We start from the raw sequence: 22190 nt of genomic DNA, 5'->3' as shown, positions 1-22190 counted from the left end.
TCCATGCCAATCTCACACACAAGGCATCAGAACACAGCAACAGCCTCCAGCAGCTGTGTATTGTATGGCTCCCAGACTTATATTTTGCTACTCAGATTACATTCACTTCTTTTCAAGTCCAGTGAAATTATGTGCCCTCAAGGAAGAGAGGTTGGCCTGAAACCCAGCACTCTTTCATCCCAGACTCATTGGAGGGGCTATTTGTGGTGGAGATGGCTGTCCAGCCCAGGGTGTGATCAGGATGGAGGCATCAGTCACTGGCTTGGGCAAACAGTGCAAGTAGAAAGACCACCCTGATGAGCGGAATCTTTGTGATTTTGGTTATGGATTCTGGCTAAGAATCTGAATCATTTCAATGGCTGTAATCACTGTGCATTCTGAAGAGCAGAGAGGATCCAACCTTGCCCCGCTGTACTACATCTTGGAGCAGCCTCCTACTATTAAATACAGGTCATTAAGCTGTTCAAAAGGAGAGCTGCTTCCTCAATTTACATCTGCAAAGGGTGGCTGCCATGAATTTTAAATGATGGCTCCAGAGTGTGTTCTCCAATGGACTTCTTTGAATTCTCAAATGTGCAGCCTAGGAACTGGTAACACACATACTTCTATGTGTGTGTGTGGGTGTGGCTAATAAGCAAGAAGAAATCACATTTATAACAGTAGCAAACACTATAAACCAATAAATGAGGTGTTGAATAGAGGAGTTTTAAAAAGCCCAGTGCAGTTAACAGTAGTGATGGGAAGGAGTCCCTAGTCTCATTTTACAACCTCAGGAAGACAATGTGGACCATCATTACCAAGATACCTGAGAACTAAGAAAGTTTAGTTGTGTTTGGAAAGAAGCATGGTTTCCCCACCAAAAAAAAAAAATGTTCTCTCTAACGTAGTTACTGGTTCCTTGGGTGACCCCCAAAGGAAGACACCCAGGGGAAAACGGCCTAAGTCTGCTCCTACCAGGGAGGCACAGAACGGAGGTGCCAGCTACCCTACTGAGCAAGCACACACACCCCAAACTAGGCCCCTCAGTGAGTGAGCTTGTAAGCACTGTTAAAACCCAACACAAACAGAGATTTGAAAACTCCCTGAGCAGACAAAACCAGGGTAGTCAGACAAGCAAAGCTCAATTTATCCGATTTTGCAAGACAAAATTTCAAGGATGCCTCTGAAAATCATGAGACTTAAATCATTCTCCCCATTTATAGGGGCTTCCCTGGTAGCTCAGCTGGCAAAGAATCTGCCTGCAATGCAGGAGACCCCGATTCGATTCCTGGTTCAGGACGATCCACTGGAGAAGGGAACGGCTACCCACTCCACTATTCTTTGGGCTTCCTTGGTGGCTCAGATGGTGAAGAATCCACATGCAGTGTGAGAAACTTGGGTTCGATCCTGGGTTGGGAAGATCCCCTGGACAAGAGAAAGGCTACTCACTCCACTAGTCTGGCCTGGAGAATTCAATGGACAGAGGACCCTGGCAGGCTACAGTCCATGGGGTCGCAAAGAGTCAGACGTGACTGAGCAACTTTCACTTTTCACTTTCCCCCATTTACAGGTGGGAACCATGAACCAACTCCCTTTCATTTCAGAAAATTTTAATATTGTAACCAAGCTCTGTGAGGAATCAACCGTCAGTGCTTCCACATTATATAAGCTGCTCTGTAACAACGACCTCTGAGCCTCGTTGCTTGCGGTTTGCAAGGTATCTTATTGATATGTGTGCCATAAACTTTTGGGCTTCCCAAGTGACTCACTGGTAAAGAAATGCATGCCAATGCAGAAGACGCGGGTTCTATCCCTGGGTTGGGAAGATCCCCTGGAGAAGGAAATGGCAATCCACTGCAGCATTCTCGCCTGGGAAATCCCATGGACAAGGAGGCCTGGGGCACTACAGTCCACGAGGTCACAGAGTCTGACACAACTTAGTAGTAGCACCATAAACATATGCTATCAGTGATTCACTGGTTTCTGGTTCTTTTTTTTCTCCTGAACTTTGACAGCACTAAACAGCTAAATGGCACACTGAGGATAAATAAGAGATCTGATGCACTGGTCAATGAAAGGAAGTAGCCTTGTCTGGTCTTTAATGAGGAAGAATGGGGATTCTCAAGTGAGGGGCAATTACCGAGGGTAATTGATCACTGTACCGAATGCCACACATTTAAAGGAAAAACACACACCCAAATAGGAAGCTTCAAGAAGGGGAACAAAGGCATGAAAAAGAAACTTAGGTACCAAACACTAAGTCCACTTACATTTTCAGGAGAGGGAACAGGGAAATAGCTAAATGCTATCTACAGATACGGGACTTTCCTGGTGGCTCAGTGGTAAAGAATCCACCTGCCAATGCAGGAGACACAAGTTCAATCCCTGGGTTGGGAAGATCCCCTGGAGAAGGAAATGGCAACCCACTCCAGGATTCTTGCCTGGGAAATCCCATGGACAGAGGAACTTGGCGGGCTACAGCCCATGGGGTTGCAAAAGAGATATGACTTCACACTAAACAGCAACAAAAAACATCCACAAATAGCCAGCAACCTAAGAGAGAAGGAACTTGAGAGGGAAAAAAAAGAGACTACCTAGTGAGGAAGAAACAGTAAGGACAGCTTAAATGGCAGGATGCCCTGAGCCTGTGAGAATACCAGGAGAAACATCTTTACTCCTTGGCACCATGTTGAACAGAACCCCTTGTAGATAAACCAGAGCAGAGCACAGTATCCTGAAGGCTGAGGAGCCTGGGAACCAGGTATCTAGAGAGAGATTTACCTCTCAGCCGGAAGGTCTACCAGTCATCCTTGGATTTGATCCTTTCTTACCAATATGTGAGAGGAGTGAATGGTATGTGTGAATGTGTGTGTGTGTGTGTGTGTAGGCACACAGATCAGAGGTGGGTAAATTATGCATCCTTACATGTCACAGATGCCCAGCAAGGAAATCTTGAAGCCCAGCCTATGACTGAGCTGGAACCTGCTCCTTTAGCCCCTCCTCTTGCCCTGGAGCCCCTCTCCCACCGCCAGATAATGAACCAGTAGCCCTTCCCTGTCCTCCTGCGACCCCACACCCCTTCCTGACCCCCCTCGTTTGCCTCCTATACCGTCTCAGACAAGCTGGTTGCTCTTGCTCCTGCTTCTGCTCATCAAATGGACTAAAAGAGCACCCTGTTTTGGAAAGCATCTGATGCACAAAGGAGCTTGTACTGTGGGAGCCCAGAGTACAAGTTCATTGGTTTCTGATTATCATGATTTGGTGGAGGGGAGGGGATCTCCCACCATGTTCTTAGAGACTCCATGTGAGTCAGAGGTGATACGATCTGCATACGAGGCATTTCTGTGCAGCTGCCACCTTATTATTTGCACTCAAAGCTATAAGGTTACCCCACTGTGAGTCTGTGCCCTAAGTATGTTTCAAAAGAAATGAATGGCATGTACCAGGATTAAGTAGACCCAGCGGTGGTGTGTGGTGACAAATGTGAGCACCAGCACTAAGCATGCATCCAGCCACATGAAAGCAACTATTTCCCTGATTTTAGGATCCTGAGAAGAGTGGAATGAAAATGTGTAATGAAAAGAGGTCATCTGGCATGGAAAGAACCTGAATGTCCATCAACAGATGAACAGATAAAGAAGATGTGGTACATAGGTATATAACAGAACATTAGCCATAAAAAAGAATTAAATAATGCCATTTGCAGCAACATGGTTGAAACTAGAGATTATCATACTAAGTGAAGTAAGTCAGACAAAGACAAATACCATATGATATCCCTCATATGTGGAATCGAGAATATGACACAAGTGAAGTTATCTATCAAACAGAAACAGACTCACAGACATAGAGAAAAGGTGGGGAGGGATGGATTGGGAGCTTGGAATTGGCAGATGCAAATGATAATATATAGGAATGGATAAACAACAGGTCCTACTGTATAGCACAGGGAACTATTCAATATCCTGTGATAAACCATAATGGAAAAGGAAATGAAAAATAATATATACATGTGTATAACTGAATCGCTTTTCTGTACAGCAGAAATTAACACAACCATTGCAAATCAACTATACTTCAATAAAAAAAAAATTAAAGAAAAAAAAAAAAGAAAGCAGTTCCTTGAGATAACATGACCTGGCTCTAGTTAGGCAAGTTATTCTCTCATTGAGTCATCATTTGTTCAGCTGCAAGGATGAATTCTTACCTTGAGAGTTGGTGTGAGAAGCATAGCTATTGACTGGGAAGGGCCCACAGGTCGCCCAGCATTGATAGATGCTCACAAAATTGTGGTCCTTCTCCAGCCTATCACCTAATGTAATTCCACCCTCAGATATCCCTGGGTAACCTGAGCAGAATTTTGAAGTCTTCAAACAAAACTAATGTCAATTCACTTTATGTCATAAAATAAGCATATGCCAAATTGGAGCATGTGAAAAAAAAAATCTCCAAATCATACAAGCAACAACAGAGAATCCAAACTATCTTAAAGCTGTGACTACTTGAGTATTGCTTGGTGTTTTGGGGGAAAGTGAAAGTGTTAGTCACTCAGTCATGTCTGACTCTTTGCGAACCCATGGACGGTAGCCCTCCAAGATCCTCCGTCTTGGAATTCTCCAGGCAAGAATACTAGAGTGAGTTCCCATTCCCTTCTCCAGGGGATCTTCCCAACCCTGGGATTGAACCAAGGTCTCCCACATTGCAGGTAGATCCTTTACCATCTAAGCCACCAGTGAAGTGTTTTGGGGGAGGTTCCATTATCCATCTTAAGAAAATAACTGACCCCCAGATATGCCTTCACCTTGCCCCCCTGGAGGTGCTCAGCTCTCTACCTGTGGGGACACCAGTGGGTGGCTGGTTACAAGGGCAGTGTTGGTTGACATTGGTGGAGTGTTTACTAAAGGCCAGGCACTGTATTAGCCCATCTCGTCCTCCCAACAACTCCCAACAATACGTGAACTGGGTACTGTAATCCCTGTTTTACAGATGAGGAAGAAATGAGCTAAGCAATCTCCTGGGAGGGACAGAGCAGGCCCTGTCGTCACTCCTAGTCCATCCCAAAGCTTATGGGCTTTATCCACTAACCTGAAGGAAAACAGGCCTATCCAGTGACTCCTGACCTGGCACTTGGAGCAAGGGAGAGACACCCATCAGATGAGGAATGTGACTCAGGGGCACCGGGAGGGGTGACCATCCTCTTCTTCTCTGGCAGCGCAATGCTGGCTCCTTGAGAGCCAACATTGGGTCTATTCTGTTCACTGCAGTCTCCCCAGTGCCTGGCATCCAGCAGCACTGAGTGAGTGGAGGAAGGAATAAAAAAAAATATCAATGCTCAATGGATGGATTTCTGCTTTTCTGCCTCATTCCTCATCTCCTATTGCAGGGAAAATGTCCCCATGAGAGGCAACACTTAGATTTTACAATCATTTACACAATGGACAGGGAAGCCTGGCGTGCTGCAGTCCATGGGATCACAAAGAATCAGACATGACTGAGCGACTGAACTGAACTGACATGACTCTCAGGTTCTTTCTGAAGAGGAGGTTTTGATGGGATTGGGTAGAGGAGAAGATGGCACCAGGGTGATGAGGACCCTCCGAGGAAAAGGCAGGAGAAACACAGCTGGAGCAGGGGGTGCCAAGTGACCTGAATTTGGTTCACTAGTTCACTTACTGAAAGGTCAGTCAATGTTTCTGTCTAATGAGGAGCATAACCTGGGAGCTTTTTCCAAGCTGCCCAGGTCACCATTCATTTTTTGTTTTTGCTTTTATATTTCCCTAATTCTTTATTTTCCAGTATTTATCATTACTTTTGTGAGAGGACTTATATCATTATTAGATTAAAAGAATAAGTTGTAAAGGAATATATGAATAGTTCATTGTCAACAAGAAGTTGTTATAGCCTTATTATTCATATTTATTGAATAATTTAGAATTACATTCTTTCTAAAATTTAAGTTGAATTTTACAAAGCCAAACAATTACTTCAATACAACATTCATTTTTTAACATAAAAGACATCTATTGTCATTGACCTTTATTGAGCCCACCTTTGCATGAAATGTTCTCTTGGTATCTCTGCAGAAGATATTAAGAAGAGGTGGCAAGAATACACAGAAGAACTGTACAAAAAAGATCTTCATGACCCAGATAAACACAGTGCTGTGATCACTCACCTGGAGCCAGACATCCTGGAATGTGAAGTCAAGTGGGCCTTAGAAACTACAAACAAAGCTAGGGATGTGATGGAATTCTAGTTGAGCTATTTCAAATCCTGAAAGATGATGCTGTGAAAGTGCTGCACTTAATATGCCAGCAAATTTGGAAAACTCAGCAGTGGCCACAGGACTGGAAAAGGTCCATTTTCATTCCAATCCATAAGAAAGGCAATCCCAAAGAATGCTCAAACTACCACACAATTGCACTCATCTCACACGCTAGTAAAGTAATGTTCAAAATTCTCCAAGCCAGGCTTCAGCAAATACGTGAACCAAGAACTTCCAGATGTTCAAGCTGGTTTTAGAAAAGGCAGAGGAACTAGAGATCAAATTGCCAACATCTGCTGGATCATTGAAAAAGCAAGAGAGTTCCAGAAATACATCTATTTCTGCTTTATTGACTATGCCAAAGCCTTTGACTGTGTGGATCACAATAAACTGTGGAAAATTCTGAAAGAGATGGGAATACCAGACCATCTGACCTACCTCTTGAGAAACCTGTATGCAGGTCAGAAAGCAACAGTTAGAACTGGACATGGAACAACAGACTGGTTCCGAATAGGAAAAGGAGTACATCAAGGCTGTATATTGCCACAGTGCTTATTTAACTTATATTCAGAGTACATCATGAGAAACGCTGGGCTGGAGGAAGCACAAGCTGAAATCAAGATTGCCGGGAGAAATATCAATAACCTCAGATATGCAAAGGACACCACCCTTATGGCAGAAAGTGAAGAGGAACTAAAAAGCCTCTTGATGAAAGTGAAAGAGGAGAGTGAAAAAGTTGGCTTAAAGGTCAACATTTAGAAAACTAAGATCATGGCATCCAGTCCCATCACTTCATGGCAAATAGATGGGAAACAGTGGAAACAGTGTCAGACTTTATTTTTTGGGCTCCAAAATCACTGCAGATGGTGACTGCAGCCATGAAATTAAAAGACGCTTACTCCTTGGAAGGAAAGTTATGGCCACCCTAGACAGCATATTAAAAAGCAGAGACATTACTTTGTCAACAAAGGTCCGTCTAGTGAAGGCTATGGTTTTTCCAGTAGTCATGTATGGATGTGAGAGTTGGACTATAAAGAAAGCTGAGCACGAAAGAATTGATGCTTTTGAACTGTGTGCTGGAGAAGACTCTTGAGAGTCCCTTGGACTGCAAGGAGACCCAACCAGTCCATCCTAAAGGAGATCAGTCCTGGGTGTTCATTGAAAGAACTGATGTTGAAGCTGAAACTCCAATACTTTGGCCACCTGATACGAACAGCTGACTCATTGGAAAAGACCCTGATGCTGGGAAAGATTGAGGGCAGGAAGAGAAGGGGACGACAGAGGATGAGATGGTTGGATGGCATCACCGACTCAATGGACATGAGTTTGGGTAGGCTCTGGGAGTTGGTAATGGACAGGGAGACCTGGCATGCTGCATGCAGTTCATGGGGTCACAAAGAGTCGGACACGACTGAGAGACTGAAATGAACGGAACTCACCTGATTGTCATTGAAACCCTCTCAAAAAGTATTGCTATCTGAAAATCATCTTTCTAAAGCAATTAGGAGAATCATGGAAGTGGGCTGAGGTCATGAGGGGTCTCAGCAGAACACTGGTGATGATCCCAGGAGACACAGACCCACCCTGGACCTGGCATGTGACAAGTGGAGTGAGTGAGTTATGGTGATTTATCTGAAAGATTCCAGTGTCTGCTGCGATTATAAGGAACATTTTTCCTAGATGTGATTATGCTGCTTCATTGAAGCTATTTCTGGAAGAGCTTGTGTCACATGAGGAAATAAGAAGAATTTGGAATTAAGCTCGTGGTTGGGGCTTTCAAAAGATTTAGAGAGAGAGAGATGAATTACCAAGCTTCGATCTTAGCTTCCCTCTAAACCTGCTTTCAAGAAAGGACCTAAAATTCATCAGATTAATTTTTTCTGGGCTCTTCTGTCACTGAGTTTGATGAGATTCCAGCACAGGATGAATACTGAACCACATGATCTTTAAGATCATTTCCAATTTTGTGATTCTATATTTCAGAGGAAAATAATCTTGGCACTCCTAACCCCTAACTTAACACTATCTCGTTTCAACTTAGTGATTTATAGTCTTCTGTTCTTCATCACCATACTCTTTGTCTGCATTAATCTTAGGCGAATTTCAAGCACCCAGTTTGTTTTGAACAAACAAAACCAGCTTGCCCTCCTCATTAGTTAGGGAAAGTTCAGGTCTGCTTTTGTGGCCAGAGAAGTGATGGGTAGCTTTTTGCTAGATGGGTTGTTTTTGCTAGAAAACAACAGATGACCCTCTGCCTTCTGAACGTGTGAAGTTTCTGGCTGGATGCTGGAGGATGGCAGTTTCTCAACACCATTTTCATCCGTATGGCACTAACCATGTCCAGTTATCAACTCCCTGCTCCTAACAGAAGAAAGGACAGTAACCAGCTCAGTTCGATAGATCAGGAAATTATATTAACGTCAGAATAATCAATATGAAGAAAATAGGATTTGAGGAAAGCTGCTTCCAGTGAATGGAGAACAGTCAGCTAGTGTGGCTCTCTGGTCAGCCAGCCTAGGAGCTGAAAGCGCAGTGCTGGAATTGTTAGAAAACTGAGGCTCCAGAGCAGATGCTGCCATTGCCTGGGTGTGAAAGCTTGGGCAAAAATCTTCCATCTCTGGGGCTTGACTTCTTCATCCATAAAACAAGGAGGTGGTGGTGTTTTTCAAGTTACCTAATATTTATGTAGAGCTCCCTACATCCCAGGCATTGATGAAAGTGTTTTTTAAGGCTTTCATTCCATTCTCCCAAAGTCCTGCAACTTGGGAATTCTCTAGGAGCATAACAAGAGACAACAATGGAGGCAGTTCATGCCTCAGCCACTGGCCACTCCTCTCCCCACCTGACCCACACAGCACCCCACCCCACCCCACTCCTGTCTCCCTGCAGGTCAAGGGATTCAGGGAAGAAAGCTCCATGCAGAGTTGGAAACTAGCTTGTGGAACGGATATGCTGAGACCTAATTTGGTAATTTTCTTTCTTCAGCCTGTGAAGGTCTATTTCTGGGGCTGGTGGAGACAGTGATTGCAAAATCCATTAAGACTAAGGAAAGATCCAGCATGGCCTGAAGTTGGAAGGAGCAGTACAAAAGGATGAATGGGATGGAATGGCCCGGAGGCCTGGAGCCCAGAGACAGCTAGACATGGAGGTTATGCTACCCCTTAACTTGAAGCTTCAAGGGCAGGACTCACTTTTAAGGGCTCATATGTCCAGAATGTCAAAGTGTTATTCTCTCAGTTGGGTCCGACTCTTGCCAGGCTCCTCTATCCGTGGAATTCTCCAGGCAAGAATAATGGAGTGGGTAGCCATTCCCTTCTCCAGGGGATCTTCCCAACTGAGGGATCGAACCCAGGTCTCCTGCCTTGCAGGCAGACTCTTTACCATCTGAGCATGAATTTGAACAAACTCTGGGAGATAGTGAAGGACAAGGAAGCCTGGCATGCTGCAGTTCATGGGGTCACAAAGAGTCAGACACAACTTAGCAACTGAACAACAAATGTCCAGAACGGCTTGGATCAAGTGCTCCAGGAGACACTGGAGTTCTTTAAATAAAGCTCTAAAACTCCCTTCCAGCCCAATCTATGGGTATCATGAAAGATATTTTAGGCTGGGGAGGGATGGAGAAGAAACAGTTTAGCATCACCTCATGTTAAGAAAAAAAGCTCCTGGTGGAAATCTGACTTGGGAAGGTATAAAATGTTAAAGCAGTCAATGAGCTGTGGTTTAGAAAACTCTGTCATCGTATTTTTTAATCTAGTTCCTACACTGGTGGTTGGGGCAGGGCCCTCACTGTTCTGGGAGTCAGGAAATTTATTTAATCCTGGCTCTATCTCTCTAGCTAACTACACCCTCTTCATTTAAAAAAAAAAATGCTAAGAACAACCCCTGTTCTGCCTGTCCCACAAGGTTGCTCTTGAATTAAATGAACATGTGTCTGTTGAAAGTTGTAAATGGTCAATAACAATCAGATGTAAGGTCTTGCACATTAGAAGAATAGCTTATCTGTCAAAATAATTACTGATTTAGAGACAATTGGTATTTTAGCTTCATAATTTTCAAATCTTGCTCCATAATAATGGGCACAGATAGAAATACCAGAAGGAGGCGGAGAATTGAATGGTTGTTTAGAATCATTCTGTCTAAATCACCTTTCTTTCCTTGGAAAATGGAGAAGAGAGAGACCCCAAGTTGGCAATACCAAGGAACTAAGGTATATTAAATTATCCTCAGATCACATGACTAACTTTCTGAGCAACGGCCTTAAATGAACTCACATCTAACCTGAGTGCAAGAAACTTGTGCAGAAACCAGAGAGCACAAGGAACGTGCTGACAGGTCAACCTCATTTCAGATGTGGAAACAGCAAGGAAACCCAAAGAGCAAGACACCAATGTAAGATCGCCTGCTGTTTCAAGCCCAAGAATACAGTAACGTGTAACTACTGAGGGATCCAAATTCACTTTAGGGAAATAGTCACTGGAAGACAAATTGCATTCTGGTTTTCTACCCTTGGGGAAGCTGAGAAATCAGAGCTATGTCGTGGTGGGGAACCAGGCTTTGTGGACTGAGTACTGGGCTCCTCCACAAAGATGACCATATCCTAATCCCTTACATCTGTGAATTTGTTACCTTACATGGCAACGGGGACTTTGAAAACGTGATTAAATGAAGGATCTTGAGATGAAAGATTATCCTGTGTTATTCAAGTATAATCACAAGAGAAAGAGGGAAACAGGAGAGTCAGTCAAGAGAAGGAGATGGGGTGATAGAAGCAAAGGCTGGGGTTGGGGGCAGGGATTTGAAGATCTGCTGTTGCCGCTTTTGAAGATGGAAGAAGTGGCCATGACCCAAGGCAGGCAGGCAGCCTCTAGAAATTGTAATGACAAGGAAATGGATTCTCTCCTACAGTCTTCAGAAGGAACACAGCCCTGCCTGACCCACTACAGATTTCTGCCTCCAGAACTGTAAGATACTGAATTCATGTGGTTTTAAGCCACAAAATTTGTGGTAACTTGTTCCAACAGCAATAAGAAAACATCAGGTGGTTTCAGGCTGTCCTCTTCTCTGCTAAATTTGATGCCTATAAATCGAGGAAGGGCATTCAACAACATGTTAAAACATGACTCAAAGTGAGATACTAAGGATAATGTGTTAAAATAAATCATTAGCTTCCTTGAATTCCATTTTTAGTGGAGTGGTTGTGAATTGTATTCACTGGCTTCCAAGGAACCAAGAGGGTAGAACATCTGATCGGAATTTTCTAACAGAAAGCCTGTATCAACGGGATACTTCACAGTTTTGAGTTCGGTACTGCACAGCATTGATGATCCATACGAGTTCACAGTTACTCCGCCCTCTCTCCTCCTCCTGTTCCCCCAACACATAACCTTATTACAAAGTAGGGAGTATAGGACTGAGGGTTGAAAGCAAGCTGCTTTCACTGAGCATCTTCCTGAATTTCAAAGAGAAAGGAGCTCCCTGCATTGCACCACCCCCCACCTGATCTCTCCCCCTCATCCTCTCCCCAGAAGCATCTTCTGGAGAGAGAAAACGTGGGGTAAAGTATTTCCAAACACCACTCCTTCAACCCAGGTTTTACGGAATATAACCTTAAACTTGGAAAGGACGTTGAACACCTACATGCTCAGACGTGAAGGCAATGAGCCTGGGGACGGCAGCCATCCCTTTCTCCTTGACTTCCGGGAACATCTTAAAGCGCGCAATCAGCATGGCGTACATGTTGGATATAGCGCCACCTAGAGGGCAGAGCAACAACAGTTACCTTTTCTAGTCGTTAACATTGTCACAAGCAAGCAACATTAATTCCATTGACCTAGAGTCCTCCTTGGACACAGGAGAAAACCGTCTTACTGGTTGTGCTTTGAATTGAATCCTCAGACTCAAAGGCATTAGCTGAGAGGGTCCAAAGGAGTATTCGGCCCAACCCTAGGATGGATTCCAGCCCTCCACGCCCACGTCCGTCTCTGGGGGCTTGGGGGTGGCGGGGCAGGGTGGGGCCGGGCGCACACTGCAGTGGACTCTGCTCTTACTAGGAGCCGTTTGAAAAGGCTTTTAAGAACTTAAAAAGTTGACTTCCTTCTCGGTTTGAGAGTAGGTCATTCTGCATTAGATCTGTGAAAATCCTACATATGTCCTCATGGAGAAGACATTTCATTTCAGCTCATGCAGCCCCTTCTATCTGAGCTGAAAAAGATCAGTTGCTATTAATATCGTGGACTGTTAATAATCTTTATAGAATGATAAACATCCAAGCCCATCTCATCATACTCATCTGTTAATTCCCCTCAGATGGCTCTTCCCTCTTAATGACATCATTGCAATATAATTTTAATGGTTACAATTTCATAATTAGGAAGACACACAAGGGGAATGTTAAATCCATGTTGAACTACTTTTCATGTGCCATCCTAAGACTGTCAAGGATTTCATACCATAGAATTTTTGTCTTATAAGTAGAGTTTCATTTGACAAGCAAAGAAAAGTGAGTTTCTCCCCAGGATTGTTAGATAGTTTAGGATTTTTGTTAACCAGATAGAAGACAGAAAGTTGTGAAAGCAAATGAATATGCTGATGTGGGAGCTGTGAGAACATGATGAGGAGTGAAAACACAATGACCCCCCTCCCCAATCCAAAGGGGGACGTGCCCGGGCTCTGCTATCATGTGAGTTCTCTCAGTTCGTTTCCCTTCTGGTGGCTGTGGAGCAGGAGGGTTCTCTGTACCAAGCTGGATGGCCCAGGTAGGGTGATGATCTCTGCCTAGTGAGCCCTGGGGTCTGACACAAGCAGGCAACCTGGCACAGAGCAGGCGTCACCCAGAGTCCGGCTGTATCATCAGTCAGAACTAGGGCAATTCCTACTGCTTCTGGACCCTAGAGACATGGGATAAATAGAATCCAGGTCAGGCCGGCTCTGAGCTGACACCTTGTCTAAAAGGCTGACTGGATAGGATGCTGCCGGGCATGGGACCAGCTTTTGGGCTGGACAGTTCCATGTGATGGGACTTTCCTGGGCATCCCTACTCTCTACCCATCAGATGTCATGAACACTACATGCTCCCCACTCCCAAATAAACTGTGACAACCAAAAATATCTCCGGACATTGCCAAATGTCCCCTGGGGACAAAATAACTCCCCATTGAGAATTGCTGCCCTCATTATTTTCAGAGAGGCTGGGGAGAAAGGAGGGAGGAAGAAAAAGGAAAGATGGACACAAAGAAAGTGCACCTCCCAGGACAATGATCCAGAGAGCAGCCTCCCACTCTTCTTCTCACAGCTCAGTCATTCTCCATTTAAAGGTTTGGCAGCCCCAAGAGGGATAACGAGGCTTCTGGGTCTCTGGACAGAGCAGACTGCACTGTGTAACACAGGCAAGAGGACAGATGCATAAGCCCTACATGCTCTTATTTCCCAGAAGTCTTCCAAGAAAGGATGCAAAAACAAGTCCCAAACATTCTGAGAATCCTGTTAGACAGGAACATATCTGTGACTCCAATCTTTCCCTTCTCCCCCTCGGCCCTTCAGGATGTGCTGAGCAGTGGCATTCTCCAGTTCCCTCTGACTCCCAGGTGAAGGTGACATCCCATAAACAGATTTCTTCTAGAAGTCCCTGAGAAATGGAGTATTTCCTGCCATGTCCATAAACGAGGATATCACAATCAATCATCAGTGGACTGCAGCCCTCCAATATGAGCCAGTGAGCCCCAAGGGCACTCAGGAAGGAGAAGAATACCTGTGATCTGTGATCTGCCCCAAGGAAGGTCAGGATGTGAAAACCCAGGATACTGGCTCCAGATGGCTGAGATGCATATGAAAGGAATGATTTCAGTGAGTCCAAACTCTTGTATCTTCCCATTCATAGAAAAGCACTAAATTCCTTAATTTGGAATAGCTGGCTTCCTTTAATTAACAATAATCTTTGGACATTCAGACTACCAGCCCTTCATTGCAAAACTTTTGTATATCCTGGCTCCTCCCCTCAACTCCTCCGAGAAGGGTTACTTGAGATGCTGCCTCCTAGGCTTAAGTCCTAAAAATTTCCACCGAATAAAACATGACTCTCAACCATTAGGCTGCACATATATTTTTTTTTTTTTGGTCCGTCTCAAAGAACTTTCCATGAAGCATGATGCCACTGGATGTTATAGATGAAAGTATAGAGAAACTTGGCTGAGCTGAGTATTCAAGCCATGAACCTAACTCTCCATGTCTAATCCCAGACAATGGGACTGTCAGATCTCAGGCACATAGATGTATGATTTTCCCTGTGTTCACCGCTTAAATCATAGACCCTTTCTCCCAGGAGCAAGGCTGGATGCTACCCAGAAAGGCATCTATTAGCAACTGAGGAAGCTATGATCCATTTCCTCTCTGTAATGCATTGTAGAAAGCAGAGCAGAAACAGGTTGCTAATGACCTTTCCTTTAGTCCCCTCCTGATTTTGCAACATCTACCTTACACTGTAGCTTCCCAGGTAGCTCAGAGGTTAAAGCATCTGCCTGCAATGTGGGAGACTGAGGTTCAATCCCTGGGTCGGGAAGATCCCCTGGAGAAGGAAATGGCAACCCACTCCAGTATTCTTGCCTGGAGAATCCCTTACACTGTACACTGTACGCCTTACACTGTAGTCTGGCATCTATAGCTTCCATCTTGGGAACTCAGAGCACATGGATCTTCAGGATCCAAGGAAGGAGCCTCGGGATTGAGCTTAAATCTTCTCTACCTGATCATTCCCCATCATTGATGGGGGTGGCAGCCCTTAGTCCATACCTGGCTTAGCAGAACTGCCAAAGAGGAGTCTTTCTCTGGGTGTATATTTTCTGGGACAGGTGTGTTCCAAGACCAGCCAGGTAGGTTAGGCCTGGTTCAACTCCACTTAGTCAACTTTTCCAGGTCACGGGAGCAGCTGTTCTCTTCCGACTACTGGGAACCACGAACAGAAAGCCCAAGGAGCTCCCGGCTCCCTGGGGACAGCTCAGTCCCACAGCCCCTCTTACAAGAGGAGGCAGAATAAAGGTAGAAACAATGTTCATCTCTGAACTTTACCTAAGTTCCTCATGAAATACACCTTAAAACATCAGTTCCAATTAATGATAACAAACTTACCTCAGTCAGGGATGGTTTTCCAAGGGAACACTAAATACTCAGTTCCCTTCAAAATGAAACTAGCCTAAAATTTGCATCACAGCTGGTGTACAATGATTTTTTTTTTAAGGCAAATTTTCCCTTTCATTTAACTAACACATTTTCCTTCAGCACCTGAAAACATATGCTATCTCTTTTAAAACAGAAAATGAAATAGCGATCTGAGCTTGTAGATAAAGTTGCTGAATTTAAGACTTGGCCTTGAGGCCACTGTTACTCCTCATCATGTCTTTTCTGTCCTTTCATTTCATTTTCTCTCTCCTTTGTGATCCCCCTGCCTTTGCAGATTTGCTAAAGAGGAATCACGACTTCGCCTTTGCTCTGCCTGACACGATGGCCGTGTGGCTCTGGCCTCCCCAGCAGGGCCAGTCTCTGGGTACCAAGCTCCAGGGCCAGTGATGCCCATGACCCCCCTCTCCTGCTGCTGAGGAGGTGACGGTCTGTGCGCCAGGTTTCTTTCTCACAGGTCAGTGGCTCTCTCAATTCCCACTGCCTTCCTAGCTTCTAGTTTTTCTCTACGTCAAACCAAGGTCACACACACAGACCTGGGAACCCAAAGCAGGACTTTCTGTCCCAGGCTGACTTTCGTGGCTGGAAGAAGTATACATAATGGAGCTTAGAATGCAATGGCTGGTGATAAAAGGCCGAGTAGGAAGGACTAAATGACATCATAAAGAAAAACAAAAAAAGAGTGGGAAACCTCTGAAAGAAATCATCACCCTTTTCTTTTAGCGCTAAGAAACTGTCTTCCAGGCACTTTCTGTCCTACTTGAAAATTGTGTGCATCAGCTTCCCTGCTTGTTCCTTGAAAGGGATGGTGTACAAAGTAAACTGTACCTGTTATTTGCCCTCAATCAGAGGATGCTTTATTCAGTGAGGGCACCCTTCTCCTTTCACTGACACTTGGGAAAGTATAATCCTTTATTCCCTAATTTTGCTTATTAGGAATCTTTATTCCTTTGTTCCACACAACGCATACATCCTGTATATAGGATCACAGTAGAAGTACTGGGTTAATATCGTTGCTGATTATCCTCCAAACACAAAAAATTAATATCCAAGCATGGAGTAGTTGACTTGGATGCATGGTCAGTGGTCACATGTACTTAATCCCAATCTCCAGGATCTAATTCCTGATGATCTGAGGTGGAGCTGACATAATAATAATAGAAATAAAGTGCACAATGAATGTAATGTTCTTGAATCATCCCCAAACCATCCCCCATGAAGGGTGCATGGAAAAATTGTCCTCCACAAAGCTGGTCCCTGGTGCCAAAAGGTTGGGGACCTCTGGTCTATTTAACCTAAGCAGAAACACAGGCTAGATACTTAATCATTCCTATGTTCATAATAAAGTGAAAGCTGAGCACTGAAGAATGGATGTTTTTGAGCTCTGGTGTTGGAGAAGACTCTTAAGAGTCCTTTGGACTGCAAGGAGATCAAAGCAGTCCATCCTAAAGAAAATCAATCCTGAATATTCATTGGAAGGACTGATGCTGAAGCTGAAGCTCCAATACTTTGGTCACCTGATACTTAGAGCCGACTCATTGGAAAAGACCCTGATGCTGGGAAAGATTGAAGACAGGAGGAGAAGGGGTTGACAGAGGATGAGATGGTTGGATGGCATCACCGACTCAATGGACATTGATGATTGATTTTGATGATGAATGATTTTGAGCAAGCTCCGGGAGTTAGTGATGGACAGGGAAGCCTGGCTTGCTGCAGTCCATGGGGTCGCAAAGAGTCAGACATGACTGAGTGACTAAACTGAACTGATGTTCAAAATAAGGCATGACAAATCAGAAGAAAAATATGAAGAAAGATTAAAATATCATATACCAGGAGAAAATATCCCATCGCCAGAGCCCCCGGGCCAGCCAATGATTTCTCTCATTTTCTTTAGCGTGACATATTCCAAGAGCACGAATACTGGAGCAATTTCATAGGTGAACCTGAAACATAGTAATGGCCACGTTTGATGTCTGCCACTCAAAGGAATGATTCATCATTACAATATCTACAGGGCAATTTCCTTCTTCAAACCCTACTTTCACAGATGTGACAGTTACAGCGTTAAGCGGACAAAAGGGTTTGCTCTGTTTCCTACATTCATAAGTCAAGAGTTTCAGTAACAGGCTTCATACACAAGGGTCATTTATCATAGTGAATAAATACATTGCAGGGTAACATTATAACACTATCTAAAAGACAACATCTAGTACCATTTCTCTCTCATATTATATGTAATAATACATCCAGTATGCCCCCAAAGTGTCCTTTTTGTGTTTAAAACATGATGCATAACTTTGATTGCATGAAAAAGAGGTCAGGACTATTTTCTTTTAAGGAAGAGTGAATATCCATACTCTTCTGAAGTTTGTGTCACTATCGTAGGGGCCACTTAAAAAAAAGAGTTGTTTTTTTTTTTTTACATAAGAGGTAGAACAAAGATTATGAAATGTCATTAATATTTATCCTGGATTACACAAAAACATATTTAGCTCCTTACATGTTAGTGTTTGCTGTTGATGTCAGCCAGTCTGCTGCTAATCCAACCATATCCAGTCCGGTAGAAAGTTGATTGAAATACCTTGGATGCCCTGAATTAGATAGAACACCAGAATCAGGATGAGTCCATTGAAAATGAATGCCTCTGAAGTACATGATTTCTCTAGATGAAGAATCTTGAAAGAGCATTTAGTAATACGAAATCCATACTCAGAAACCCATCTCGCACACACACACAAGCACACACACACACATACACACAGCAAAGGAGCATTTCCTTTAACAAGACAGACTGCTTGGTGTTGTGATATTTCTTAAAGCACATGATAAAAATCTTTCTTTAACCATACCCTATAGAAAGATAATAAATGTGGTTTGCAATGTGGACACTAGTTTATTTTCTAGCATTCTTTCAATATATTTGCAGATTCAAATGCTGGGGCAATCCCAAGCTACTAAAAAATAGGCCACTTTTTGTTTACACTTGCGCTGCTAACAAACCCTTTTCCATTAAATTGTGCTGGGAATCAGTCATATACCATGACATCTGCCAGGCATGCCAACATCCATATAATATCAGTGACAAATGGCTGATGATCAGAGAAGACAAGGCAAAAATGAGAAAATAGGACACTCTGTTGAGTGATTTACCCTGGATTCAAAAGGCAATGACTGTCTAAAGCTGGTACGCTGCTGCTGCTAAGTCGCTTTGGTCGTTTTCGACTCTGTGCGACCCCATAGACAGCAGCCTACCAGGCTCCTTCGTCCCTGGGATTCTCCAGGCAAGAACACTGGAATGGACAAATGTAATTCTTGTCTATTTTTTTCTACCCGAATATTTGATTCTAAACAACAGAGCTCCTTCGTAGTTGCAATTCAAAATAAAGCTAAATACAGCCAACATCCCTGTCTTGTCCACAAGATACATGAAGGTATAGTCAACGGATTGATCAGTCCCTCAATCAGGCTTATCTAATTAACTTCTGGATTTCTCTAAAACTCTCTAAAGGGGTTGACACCCCAACACTCCTGAGGCTATTATTTAAAACGTGATTGTAAAGATCTCATTAGACTTCCATTTCTCTTTCCTGCTCCACATAAGCCTATCTATAAATCTGTGATGTTGTTTTGCAGCCAAAAGCCTGGAAGATTAACAATTCTGGAAACAGCTTCTTATTAAAAGGCATCCGCCAGTTACTGGACACCTGTCTGAAGCCTGGGGATGTGACAGGCTCTCAGGCCAGCCTGGACAAAACAAGATAAAGGTAGGCAATGGGGAGAGCAGAGACAAAAGTCAACACAAAGCTTATCTCAGGGACCCGGGGACTGCTCTCTTATCAGTCTCCAGCATGTGGCTAGATGAGTAGATGCTGAGAAGAGCTGGGAAAGAGCACATTTTAAAGAGACTGGGCAGCTCTCACTTCTTCTCCGGTATGGCATTGTTTTACATCCCTATAGCCTTGCAAAGTGCCCTTTGAGCTTTTTGCTCTTTCCCAGGCTCTCTGACGCTGCTTCCATCAGTCTACAGGTCCACGGAAAGGGAAAAAGCCTTCCTGGCTGTGGCTGCTGCTGCTGTCTGCAGCAGCCCTCCACCCCTCTCTGCCTCATTGACTCCCCATTTCATTAGCGCTCACAGCTGAAATCATAGCCTTCGTCTCCCTCTCGGTGCCCCTCCATTCCTCTTTCCCTAAGCCATTTCTTTAAAATGAGGAACTTAATAAGGATCAGCAAATCTAGCCATTAATCGACTCTCTCAACTCCTATGCATTTTCTGGATGAATCTGGTATCTTTCACCTCACACCAAGTCTACGCACCCTTTGTCAGGAAAACCTCTGCATAAAACTGAGTGGGATCCCAAGACCTATGTCGTGCCCCAGGTTATCAGAAGGTCAATTCACCCTGATGACTCCCTCTGGGAAACTACGGTAAGAAGTGCGATGCTGCAATTGCTTGGCTTCCTTCTTGTATCAAATTTTGACCTTGGTCTATTTCACCAAAATCTCTCCAGCCTCAAAATTTGCATTCGCTGATAATGATGTGGAAATATGCAGGGAGATAGTTTGACAGACCAGAACAGAATGTCCCCTTGGTTGCTGGCTTCCCATGAACTATAGGCTGCTGGCAAATTCAGGTAGGGTTCCCTGAGACCTGCCTGCCTGCTGCCCGAGTCACCCTGGCATCCAGCTGCTGTTGCTGCCCCCACCCGGACCTGTACTGCGAGTCAGCGCCCTGCCAAGGAGTCAATGGCCATGCGCTGCCGCCTTGGAGACAGCGAGTTTGAAACCAGGCGTTGTTTGTGCTTCTGGACCGCTCCCCACAGATCAGCAAATGAGCCAAGAAGGGTGAACATACTCTCTGAATAGCCAGCCCCAGGCAGCTCTGACCCTGGTGTCCATAGTCCATTGGGAAGGGGCCCCAAGTCGGTCCAGACTGTTCTCTCTAGACCAGCAACACACACCCAAGGACGGCACATTTACTGATGCTTCAATCCCTTTGTCTCATGGCTGGGTTCACGAATCCCTCCACTCCCCAGCCGCCACCACTAACGCCAAACCTGATGACCCCAGCGAAGCCTAATTATTTCAGAACTTTATCATTCTCCACACTTTTCCATGTTCTATTCCAATATTTCTTACAGAGGTAATTTTAACAATCAATAAAATTTTCCTACCTCCCCCCTCTTCTCCCTAAGCCTGGAGTCCAAGTGGAAATTAGGTTACGGACTCTCAGTAGTAACATGCTTTTATAAAGGAGTATCCCAAGGAACATTAACACGTCTAATGGTAGCAGTGACAGTAACTACTTCACAGAACTTAAATAGCACTAGTTGTCAAATACAAGTTATACATGAAACCCATAAACTTGCCAGTCAAAAAGGAAAGAGGCAGCTGTTAATTATTTGAAATGTCATTGGGGATGGGAGGAAGGACCAGAAGACTATTTGTGTTATAAATAATGTTGTACTGAATTAATATTGATATGCCTTGGTCAGAAATCCAACTTAATCATATTTTTTCTGATCTTTAAAAAAACATATTAGAGCTACACTGACCAACAGTTTCCCAAGCACTATGGCAAAATCTAAGTATTGAATTGGCCCATCTTTTCCCAACACTAAATGGAACATTGACAGAGCTATTGCTTTCATTGACCTGCAATTCTCATTATCTTAACTCTTTAAATTGCATTTCAGACCCCATCAGCTTTTAAGGATGAAGATATGAAAACACCTTTATAGATTCTTTTTGGCTTGGTAGCAATAAAAATAATAGGTAGCAAATTACTGTTAATGTATTTAAATGTTAGGTTGGAGAGTAGGTCAAACAAAAATGAATTAAAAACATTGCTCAGGCCTGCACCTACAGATATACAAAAATCTGGAAGGAAAAAAACATCTTTAATGCCTAGTATATACCTCATGTGGATTCTCTGTCAATATAACTGAGAATGAAATCTAAGGTGCCTTAAAAAAATCATACTCCATAGACTGAGTTTGATAGAAATCTCCAAGTTAAATTCTTTCTCCTATGTATTTAATTCTAAGTCTATAGTTTCACAAAAGTGGACAATGATAGTATAGGAAATCAATTTCCCAAGGCTTCTATGCATATCTATCCTGTCAATAAAAAGAATTCAAGAAAACAAAAATATAGCAAAACAAAGGGCTAAAAGTCACACAACAAACATTCTTAAAATTTGTTTTTGATTAGAATGATACTGATAATTCATGTAATTCTAAATTTGCTGAGAAAAGGATCATGTTTCTAGAGTAATTAATGTTTTGTGATATTTTACATATTTATTTGTTAGCAGATGTTTCTAAGGCTACAAATCAATTTGGATCCACAAAGTCTTCCCTCCCTTCCAAATTTATTCATTCTTATTTTTATTGCTTTAATGAAGTCTATGGCCACCACGTATCAGGATGATTAGAGGCAAAGCAGAAAAGGCAGGGGTAATCATGACCTGGGGAGATGAATAGCTGACTTTGTGTAGCTAGAATGAAAGCTTAGAATGCACTCACATATATGTTACACCTGGGGCTAAAAATGGATGGAGAATGGAGAATACTATTCCAAAAAATAAACACAAAATACACTAAAAATATTGTCCGTAAGGATATCTGATTCCCCTCTATCTTTTTTTTCCTCTTTATCTTCTATACAGAGTGGTTAGGAAGCACATAAATCCTTGTATAACATGGCTGAATTGTTAAGCTAGTTTGTATTGTGTTTTCTTTTGTGTACATTTCTTTAAAAATAGAGAAAAGCCGGA

At 43.4% G+C, this 22190-nt stretch overlaps 1 protein-coding gene across 1 annotated transcript in view; it reads right to left on the bottom strand.

The window, feature by feature from the left end:
• GAD2 (glutamate decarboxylase 2) overlaps positions 1-22190 on the bottom strand; it is a 66184-nt gene that overhangs the window by 40413 nt on the left and 3581 nt on the right. Inside the window, exons 5-7 of the mRNA XM_043480369.1 lie at positions 17916-18006; positions 17246-17358; positions 11885-12000 (exon numbers count right to left, since the gene is read on the bottom strand). Of these exons, the coding sequence (XP_043336304.1) occupies positions 11885-12000; positions 17246-17358; positions 17916-18006 (320 nt within the window). The remainder of the gene's footprint in view (positions 1-11884; positions 12001-17245; positions 17359-17915; positions 18007-22190) is intronic.

The sequence above is a fragment of the Cervus canadensis genome, chromosome 10 (genome assembly GCF_019320065.1).
Source record: "Cervus canadensis isolate Bull #8, Minnesota chromosome 10, ASM1932006v1, whole genome shotgun sequence".
Lineage (NCBI taxonomy): Eukaryota > Metazoa > Chordata > Mammalia > Artiodactyla > Cervidae > Cervus > Cervus canadensis.
This window is presented reverse-complemented; position numbering and strand designations above follow the sequence as displayed.